Below are 10,519 nucleotides of genomic sequence, written 5' to 3' on the forward strand. Positions count from 1 at the left end.
GAGATTGATAGCCTCAACGGATCTTCAAGTGCTCATTCGGAATTCGGAATGGAGAAGCAACAGGGAAAAATTGAGGGCTTTTTTTAGTTTGGAGGACAAAAATAAAGCTCAAGAATTAATTTTATGTGAGTGTTATTCGTTTTGTATAGGAAAAATTACGAATTACCCCCTAACTATTGCGACAGTATGAATTACCCCCCTAACCACAAAGAGAAAATTCCCTTCATACCCTTGAAATTTTAGCCAATCCTTTCTATGCCCCTGAATTTTCTTCACTCCCTTGTATACCTCTGAATTTTGATTTGGATCCCTTCCATACCTTTGCCGTCAATTGACCGTTAGTTGACCGTTTAATAGGTATAAAAAGTCAGTTTTACCCTTTAATACGTGAGGAATATGTAGAAATTTGTAAACTATATTGTTGGTAGTATAGAAATTTATTGTGTGATTATAATATTTGTAAGTTTGTTGTACATAGAAATTTTAATATATATTAAAAAAGTATGTGTAGCATTTTTTCTAAATGATAGACATAGTTTTGGAAAGCATTCCTATATAATATATACAACATGAAAAAATGTTCAACTACCATAAAAATGCTACATATACTCTTTTAATAAGTAAATAAATATTAGTTTTTATGTCATTATGTAAAAATAAACTTAGCCATGAATAATACCTCATACAATAAAATCATAAATATAATAGTCTTATATGACAAAATTATACACTTCAAACAATATAGCTAGTCTACAATTTCCAGATTTCCTTCATGTGTAAGGGCAAAATGGTCAGTTTCATAGAAATTAAACATTCAACTAACTAAATAGGCATGAAAGGGATCAAAACCAAAATTCAGGGGCATAAAGGGGGTGGGCAAAACTCAGGGGCATAGAAATGATTGGTTAAACTTTCAGGGGTGTAGAAGAAATTTTCTCAACCACAAAACCAGACATATTAAACCTCGAACTATTGTAACCGGACAAATTACCCCCCCCCCCCTCGACTCAATCCAGAGTGGTTTTGATCGTACGTGGCGCCGATGTGGAAATCCAATCAGCAAAAATAAAATAAAAAATATAGGGCCCACAGGTCATACTAAGCCCTTCTATCTGTGTGTTGTTGGCGTTGGAGGCGGCAGCGAGCAGCAGTGGGCGCGGCTCTGGTCGGCGGCGGGCGCGGCAGGGAGGGGGAACCGGTCGGTGGCGACGGACGCGGCTAGGCGAGTGGCGGCGGGCTAGGCAAGGAGGGAGAATCGGTCGGCGGTGAGCGGCGACGAGTGTGGCTGGGAGTGTGCTCCAAGCGACGACGGGAGCGGCGGAGAGGAAGCTTTGGTCGTCTTCCCCTCCGATCTCCCTCCCCTCCCACCCCCCAAATGGCGGATCCCGGTGACGCCGCCATGCGCGCCGACCTCCCCTTCAACCTCCACCTCCATCTCCATCTCCACGCCGCTTCCGCCGTTGTCCCATCGAGCCCGCCACCAGTCGGAGCCGCCCAGTCACGGCCGCCACCGCTCACCACCCAGCTTCGACCACGGCCGCCGCTGTGCGCGGCGCCGCGTCGTGCGTGACGCTATGAGCACCACCGTCCACGCCAACTGCCTGCCTGCCCGCCCCCGCCCACCGCTCGTCCGCGTGCTGTCATGCGCACCATCTTGCGCCGCCGCCCACCTCCAGCTCCAACGTGTCGGCCTGTGAGAGAGTGTGTGTGAAGAGAGATGGAAGGGGAGTATGACAGGTGGGTCTCACATTTTTTTTAATAAATAAAATGCTGACTACATTGCCACACGTACGCCACATAAGACAAAACCGCTCTAGATTGGGTCGAGGGGGGTAATTTGTCCGATATTGAAAGTTCAGGATGAGCAATGTCTGGTTTTCGGGTTCAGGGGGTAATTCGGTCGACCGCGATAGTTCAGGGGGTAGTTTGTATTTTTTCCTTTTATTTTTATATGAATGTAAGTATAGTAAGACTAAAAGAAATTTTCTTTCCTATAAGTCGTAGAAGTGTGCATGCATAACTATTTCTCTATTTTTCACTGTAGCATTACTCGGATCACTGAAAATCGGTTCTATACGTTGGAAAATTTTCTACCCTAGCGATATCACGGGAAGACCACAGGGAATAAACCTCACTAGGCTATGTGCAGTTGTGTCCAAAATGCTTGGGTGGGATAGTAGCTACTAGCTAGCCTCACGTGAGTATTGTGACTCGCTCTGGAATTCACGCCTCAGCTGGACGGACACAGCCACAGGAAATGTCAAGAATCAAAATCAAATGCAAAATACTGCATAATTCAAATCAGAACAATTCGGAACTCTCCTAAAAGCAACCAACTAAATACTGTATTTTAGTTCAGACAGCGGATGCAATTGGCTTCAGTTTTGTCTCACAGTGGTGAAAGAGATTATCTGCATGTTAAGTATAGGGAAAATATCTTCGTTCCTGAATATAGCAAATTACGGCCTCATGGAGAATAAGCGAAACGGTATATTTACAAACAAAAATAATTTATGAATAAAACTTTTATATACGTATTCTTAGCGATCTAAAAGCAAAGGCTGAAAAATAAACTTCGATAAAAAAAACCCTAAAATCAACTTCAAATTTAAAGTTGAAAATTCAAATTTTAGTTGATAAATATAAGTATAAGCGAAAAGATAAGGCCATTAGTACTGATGGGATGTAGTATATATACTAGTACTTATTATTTTAAAAAAATATGTGACTGATGGTGTGTTTGCGAGTGACCAGCATAATTGTAGTGTAAGTTTTAATTAAATTGTAAAAGTAGGATTTGACTGTTTTCTGTTCTTTTGCAAAATGTGGAGCCATGATACAGCTAGTCCCAAAATATTTATCGCTGAATCTTAAAATATGCATGCATAATTTCCATGTTATTCTATTCATATTGTTTGTTTCAATAGTCACACTATAAATTTTGTATAATACACATCATATATGAGAATTAGGAAGTAATTACTTACCTACTAGGAAGGAGATAAGAGAGTAGATAACAATCACAAAGAGAAAGATCAAGCAAAATGACTGAAATCAAGAAAAAAATGATGCGCCATATTTTTAGCTAAACCGATTAATTTTTCTATACTTTAGAGCTTATTAAACTTAGGACCGAGCCTATCAACATTCACAGGGAAATTATTGAACGTGAAAAAAAAACATGTGAACAGAAATACTAGAGCTACCTGCAAAAGGAACTAAACTCATTGCCTTAAAAAAAAGCAATAAACAAACATGAGGCCAGCAAGGCTCTACTAGAGTTCAAGCATCAAACCAAGCACAACAAAACAAGGTATAAAACTATATAACAGTAGCACAGAAAAAAAAAATCTATGGACAAGGCCTACCCAGTACCCACCTCACCCTGCCCTGCCATCCCCCCTTGTGATGTGTGAATGTCTCTATCTTACTTGTGATAGCCAGTATCCTCACCTCACCCACAGCCCACCAATCACAGCACTCCTTTGTATTCTCTCTCCTACATGCACTCCCCTCTACAAAACCACAACCAGCATTTTTTTCTTTTTTCACAATCCCCTTGACAGCACAGAGGCAACAGCAAAACACACTCTCATCAGTGTCAGGTCTCCACACCACACCCAAGTACAGGTACACACAAGACAATCCTCCCACTGAACTGAATCCCATCCACTCCTTTATCATCATCACCATTTCCCTCCTTCCCTTTTCCTCCCCTCATTTCCATTTCCAGTTGCAGCAAGAGCTGCCTCCTAGCTCTCTTCCTGCCATCCATGGCAAATGCTTCCCTCCAATCCTTTCTTCTTCACCACCACCATTCTTTCCTTAGCAATGGTATCCATGAGGGCTCCTCCCCTTCTATAATTCTCAAGCTCACAACAAACAGCAACAGCAGCATTTCATTCAAGCTCTTCTCCAACACCACCTCCTCCTCATCATCATCAGTGACCACCACAGCATCAACCCCCAACTCACCGGTGACCCCTGCTCCGGTAACAGCCTCGTCTCCGCCACCGCCTTCGCTGGAGCTCCTGGGCGCCCAGCTCGCCGAGAGGGATTACCGGCAGGCCGACGAGACCACCCGCGCGCTCCTCATCGAGCTCGCGGGCGAGCCAGCTCGGCGCCGAGGGTACGTCTTCTTCTCGGAGGTGCAGTTCATCTCCGCCGATGACCTCCGGGCCATCGACGCGCTCTGGCAGGAGCACAGCGGTGGCCGGTTCGGGTACAGCGTGCAGCGGCGGCTGTGGGAGAAGTCGCGGCGCGACTTCACCCGCTTCTTCATCAGGGTTGGGTGGATGAAGAAGCTTGACACCGAGGTGGAGCAGTTCAACTACAGGGCCTTCCCTGATGAGTTCATCTGGGAGCTGAATGATGACACGCCAGAGGGGCATCTCCCTCTCACCAATGCCCTCAGAGGGACACAGCTCCTGGGCAACATCTTCACACATCCTGCCTTTGAAGAGGAGCAAGAAGATGAATTAGCAGCAGAGGAGAATGACACACCTGATAACACTGGTCAGAGTAAGGATGGCAGCAAAGGGAAGGAGAGGCCAAAGTTCATGAGAGATTTCTTCAAGCCTGACTACTCCTTTTGAGATTGGGGGGTAATTAAAAAGCATGGGAGTTTGTGATGCAGAGATGCTGGTCATGGTGCAATTGATTTAGAAAAAAAAAAAAAGGAAACATGTATCCGTAGTTCATCTGGATTGTTATGTCCTGTAAACATGCGTGGGAAACTGCACAATATATTATGAATATAATTGTTTGAGATGTTTGCTCTGCACATGAATGATGCATGTAAAGAAGAGAGAAAAAAATAGAATATTCTAAGGGATGCATGGATGCAATGCATTTGCATCCTGCACTCTTGCATGTATATAGATTGTAGGGCAATGGGCCAATGGCACTTGAAATGCATGCATTTCCTTTCGATGTGTAACATCCTAGCAAATACCATAGGATGATTCACAGGTATCCATATTCCCTTCTTTTGCATCAACCGTTGCACAGTTTGCAAAATGGCGATTTCTTGTTGGGACAAACAACAGGGACAAAGTTTGCTTTGCTCATCAAGGAGAGCCATCAGTTTTAAGCTGATCATCTCCACTTGTTTCCTGGCAAGTGATTGTGATTGATGTGACCTAGACTGACCTTGGTGATATCTCAGGAATTAAACGAGTCTCAAAAAAATGGAAGAGCCTTTTCAGGGAAAATACCTCTTATGAGTTATGACAGCAACAACTTTTTTACATTTCACGCACAAGGACACAGCCTTCGGGTATGTTGATGTGAACCATCACATGTGAGCCGCTCATCCATCTGCATGTACAAGCATGCTCCTGGATTCTGAAATAGAAGTAAAATAAAATTAGTTCTATGTTTTTACCATGGAAATGATGTGTTATATCAGCAATGTAAAGCATCACTATGTAACTGACATGCAAGTGAACATTGATATTACCTATCTCATGTGAGATTTAATGCTTAAAATTTAAAGTTTCATGTGTTAATAAATAAGTATTGACCATTTTCAAAATAGTACATGCGTAAGGACTTCCAATGATGCAAAGTAAGAAATGTAGAATTCTGGAATGATTAAGAATCTAAATTAGTTCAATAAACAGATAACCATTACAGCACTACTACTACCTAGCAAACAAAAAATCAGTTCATTGCTCATACCAAATTGCTTGGAGCCTCATCTACAACTTGAGCAGGTTGATCTGGTCCAAGATTGCTGAAACAACCACTTTTGCATCTCATATATTTCTGCAAACTGGTTTGAGGAATAAAATATGAGCAAATATATTTCTACAACAAGTATGATCTGATAATGCCAGAGAAATAAAGTGTCCACACGAAAAAAGTTGTGTTGCGCTAGTGTGTGCATGGGAAATTGTTTATAATCAACATGAGGATGTGCTATCAACCTGTTGAATGTAATCCCGTAGCAAGAACCATATGGAAATATGTAGCATGATACTATTTGGCAAGCCAGTATGAAGATAAACACAACCAAATATCTCATTCATAAATAGTGTTGTTAACAGAGTGATCAATTATCAAGTTGATGCTAGCAAAATCTCAGAAAAAAGGTTTTTTTTTTCCTGAAGAATACTGCGGATCAGCAGTTCAGCACAACTTCGTTTTCCAGCCAAGCTGTCACACACGATGTTAAATCCATTATGAATAAACAACTACAGTGCAAAATATTCAGATTCTGCAGGAATTAGGCTGTACTACGCTACTTTCTTAGCTTTCGTAGTTCCATTACAGCATTACATATATTGCAACAAGCAGAATTTTTGTCTCTGAAGTCTTCAATAGTTATGTTGTGCTCCATTTGTTATTTTCCTAGTCACATGTGCATCACAACACGATATGAAGATTTACATGGCTGTCTATAACTAAATTACTCCAACAAGGAAAATGATAACACCACATTCTAATAGAACTGGGAATAGCAAGTAACCACTGTGGCTCTAGGATAGAGCAAAACAGCTAGGAGACAATTGGTCACCCACAAAGACTAACTACATTCAGACAATCGAAAGTTCAAAAAATACAAAATATAGACAAGTTATGAAGTATAAATAAGTGGGGAACAACTTTGTTACATTATGTTTTCAAAGTCAGGCTACAAAAGCAAAATGTGTTGGTGATGGCAGATTGATCATTTGATGGCAATTGAAACTTGAAAGGCCATGTAAATACAAAACGATATTCAAAGGTTTTCAGTTAGACAGATTAAATGCTCCAATTTAAGTAGTCTAATACTAACTCTTTCAAGTTACTTTCACCGTAGAAACATTCCAATACAAATTAAGTTGCTGATTATTCAACCACAGACCAAAAAACTGGGTGTACATGTAATCATGCAAAATCATTATTAAAATATTATTTACTTCAAAAACTCAAGACAATCAAAATGGAGCTAGCTACTTCGACTAGTCAGTTAAACTTCAGTTATTCTGGCAGGATTAGCCATTTTAAGGACAATAAAAAAAACTACAATTTTCTACTGTGACACATAATTTGAAGATATATCATGAACAAAAGAAAAGAGACAAGTAAACTTACATCTCACATTTGTTCAGAACAGAAAGCCTGCTTGGAACACATGATTGTCCTTTTGCTCTGCACACAGAACTACAAGATTCGCCCCTCCTGAAATCAACATTGATATCATAGAGCAATTGTGAGGGTGTTCCATTCACTCTTCCTATATAGTATCTCTTAAATTGGAAAAGGCCTTACCTTCCTATGCTGATGTTAATGCCATCCAGCCTTGGTCCAGAACCAGAATCAGCTGATCCTGCAAAATAATTTTTTATAATCATTTCCCCCCTACGTAATTAAAGAAAATTGCAATTGTACTAGTAGTGAATAAATGGTAGCAGCTTTTGTGCTGCCTGGGCAAGCTCAGCTCAGATTAAGCTCGAAACTTAAAACAACATGAATACAATGAATCTTAGTTCATCGTAAGTAATTAACATACTCAGAGGACCAGGGATGAGGCACTAGATTGGGGATAGGGAGAGGTGATCATGGAGAGGTAGACCAATTCACCTTTCTTGCTTACATCATAACTAATAGCCCACCACCTTATCTCTAATATAACAAGAGATAGAGATCTTAAAAAGATCATATATTCAACCGGACTCATCTTATCTCAATAAACCTTACTAATGCTATCTAAACTAATGAGCATACATCGAACTAGATTACTGTCTAATTCGCTGGTGAATTTCCCAGACCTGCATCCTGTTATGGCCCAATGGACTGCAAGTGTTTTACCAGACTATTGGCCTGCCATAACATGCAAGCGACATGTTCTGATATCTTGGTTCCTTCATTCTGTGAAGTTAAAATACTGTTGTCTCGGTTCTTATTTAGTGTTGTAACTTAGTTTTCCCCACAAAAATGTTACAGGGTCACACATTCTCTCGCCTTGAAGGGGAATGGAGCCCCTGACTTTGTTTTGGACTTGTTGGCCAGTGATCTAGCTGTCACATCCATTTAATGGACTTATTGCTGAAAGAAGGTGATTTACATATAAATACCGGAAAAGATTATGATTTATGTAGTATAGCCACAAAATACAGTGCCAAGGCTCATATCCACCCCTACTGGGCAGTTATGTTTGAATCTCACAGGGTAACTGTAATCCCATCTACCTGACCAATTAATATATCCCTTCATTTCAAAGAACAAGAACTACTTTGAGGGATACAAGGACTGAGGAAAGGATGAAACCAAGAGATAAAGGACTTAAAATGACCATATTACCTAAACTAAAGCACCTTGGAAATATGAGAGGATGAGCAGTGATATGTTTCTAATCAATACAGTAGTAAGACTGAAAAGAATCAACAACTTCACATGAATGTCTTCTATTTTGCAATAAAAAAATCTAAGCTTTATAAAAAGAAACAGAGAGGGCACCGGACATTATCATGAACAGTAATATACCAAGATAGCTAGCATTGTAATATAACCAATCAAAATGTGCATACCTGAAGAATTCTGCTGCAGCAAGAAGCAATGATGGAAGTCACTTGCATACGCATTTTCATGTACCTGGTTGATTAAACAAAACTTTGATTGAAGAAAATGCTGTTTATCAGAACATTCTAGCACATAGATTTTGTGAATTGTTGATTTATAACATGCTAGCATGACAAGCACCACCAGGATGTAACTGCACCCTGAACCTTGGTTCCTTATTTCATATATGGCAGGTAAAAGTGGAAAACCATTTCATAGAATATTATGAACCGTTACAATAGAACACTGCAAAAAAAAAAAAGAACAGTACCACACTTGCAGAACTATGGCGGCATCTTCCCATGCAGAAATCGAAGACATTTCTGTAAGTTCCTGGAGATAAATAAATTGTGAACTCCCAGCACATTCTAGTATGCTACATCCACCAATCGATATCAACGAGATCTTACCAGAAGTAACTGGTCTAGCTACCTTCAACTTCAGCACATCTGTTTCCTTGGTCTGTCCAACATGAGTGCAAAATTTAGGAAACAACTTGCCAAACCCAGGATTATACGTAATAGAGAAAATTCAAACTTACTCTTGAAGGATTTAAGCAGCAAGAAACACAATATTCATAAGAATCACAGCACTGTAAATCGAGTTTGCAACCCCTGGTTGGTGCCATGAAGATTGTTAAATTTATAACTGTACCCATTTATTGCGGTGCAGAGCTGAAAGTGAAGTGAGCAACAAAAGATAAGAAACTCACTGACAGGAAAAACGTGACCCTGTTCTTGGGCAACACCGAGACCATGGATCGATAGATAAGGAAGAACATACATAACCTAAAAAGGAAGTAATTATCAGCGGGGGAAGTCTAGAAGGCAAATACACTGCTTACCAGGCAGTATATGTGAGCAAAATGAGATGGGCAGGGTGTCCTACCATTATCATCTGATATCAGGTGCCGCCCTTGCACAGTGCTCCTGCACATGATGGGTGCTGCAAGACCAATGTCCTTCCTGCACAATATTCAAAATCAAGCCGCATCATTAGATATACTGAAATAAATACTCCAACATCCATCCTATATTCAGGATGGAAAGAAAGCATGAATGGCGTAACAGTTTGGGCACGCTAATAAGCTTGACACACATGGGTCATGGGTTCAAAGGCCACATGATGCCATATACAATGAACTCTGTCCCAGGCTACTCCCAGTTCCAGAATTCAGTTGAAAGCACAATTAGATAAGACAACCCGTTAACTCGTAGTCTCGTACCACAGTATTTAACTGAACACCTGCACTTCTATAACTCTATTCTGCACTTTGTAGAGGTCATGTATTAGTCAGCAAGAAAATGTAGGCACAAAATTGCATTTTGTGCACTGGTAAGGTCTGGGCATTACTAACATTCATCAGGAAACCATGGATGTTAGCAAGGCACTAGTACATACACGAACCCAACAGAGCCACCATTCCTCTTTAACCCAAGCATATTTCTCCCAAATTTTCCCTCCATCCTTGCCAGCTCCATCCATCATTTCCCACTCTTTCACTCCCAATCTAGGTTGATGTGTGCGTTGAACACATAAAGCTCACGATTACAGAAACAAAAGAAAAAAAAAACTTTCTGATTTGGCTAGGTATACATGCCAAGATTTGAAAAAGGATCATCGCCAAGCCGAGTAAATATCACAAGGAATCACCCGTGCGAGCTAAGACGGACGCACAACAATCGGAACGCACCTTAGACCAAACAGCAAACAGGGAGGAAAAAATAAATTCAAATTACGCCGCATTTTCGGGAATGCTGAACGTGGTGGGGGAAGATTAAACTTGAACGGGATCTAGCTCACCGTATGCCGGCGACGAGGCCGGGGAGGCAGGCGAAGAAGGCGGCGCATACGATCCGAGGGAGGAGGTGGAGGAGGGGGAGGGCGGTGGTCGCCATCTCCGTCTTGGTCGAGGAGATCGGGTGCAGAGGAGGACGCAGGACGCCAAGGAAACCTACAAGGGTTTTGATGC

The 10,519-nt window shown here is 41.1% G+C and overlaps 2 protein-coding genes across 2 annotated transcripts; one reads left to right on the plus strand and one right to left on the minus strand.

Annotated features, from left to right (window-relative positions):
• Positions 1 to 3,773: 3,773 nt before the first annotated feature.
• Positions 3,774 to 4,783, plus strand: LOC4350255 (tetrapyrrole-binding protein, chloroplastic). The gene has a single exon (XM_015762532.3). The coding sequence runs from the start codon at positions 3,774 to 3,776 to the stop codon at positions 4,593 to 4,595; it is 822 nt and encodes a 273-aa protein (XP_015618018.1). The 3' UTR covers positions 4,596 to 4,783.
• On the minus strand, positions 3,996 to 10,519 carry LOC9268994 (uncharacterized). The gene is made up of 12 exons (XM_015762530.3): positions 10,351 to 10,519; positions 9,436 to 9,512; positions 9,260 to 9,335; positions 9,089 to 9,161; positions 8,958 to 9,009; positions 8,819 to 8,880; positions 8,517 to 8,580; positions 7,258 to 7,315; positions 7,081 to 7,167; positions 5,683 to 5,776; positions 5,217 to 5,346; positions 3,996 to 5,114 (listed from the first exon to the last, which is right to left on the minus strand). The coding sequence occupies exons 1-11, from the start codon at positions 10,443 to 10,445 to the stop codon at positions 5,254 to 5,256; spliced, it is 831 nt and encodes a 276-aa protein (XP_015618016.1). The 5' UTR covers positions 10,446 to 10,519; the 3' UTR covers positions 3,996 to 5,114; positions 5,217 to 5,253.

Source organism: Oryza sativa, chromosome 11, assembly GCF_034140825.1.
Source record: "Oryza sativa Japonica Group chromosome 11, ASM3414082v1".
Lineage (NCBI taxonomy): Eukaryota > Viridiplantae > Streptophyta > Magnoliopsida > Poales > Poaceae > Oryza > Oryza sativa.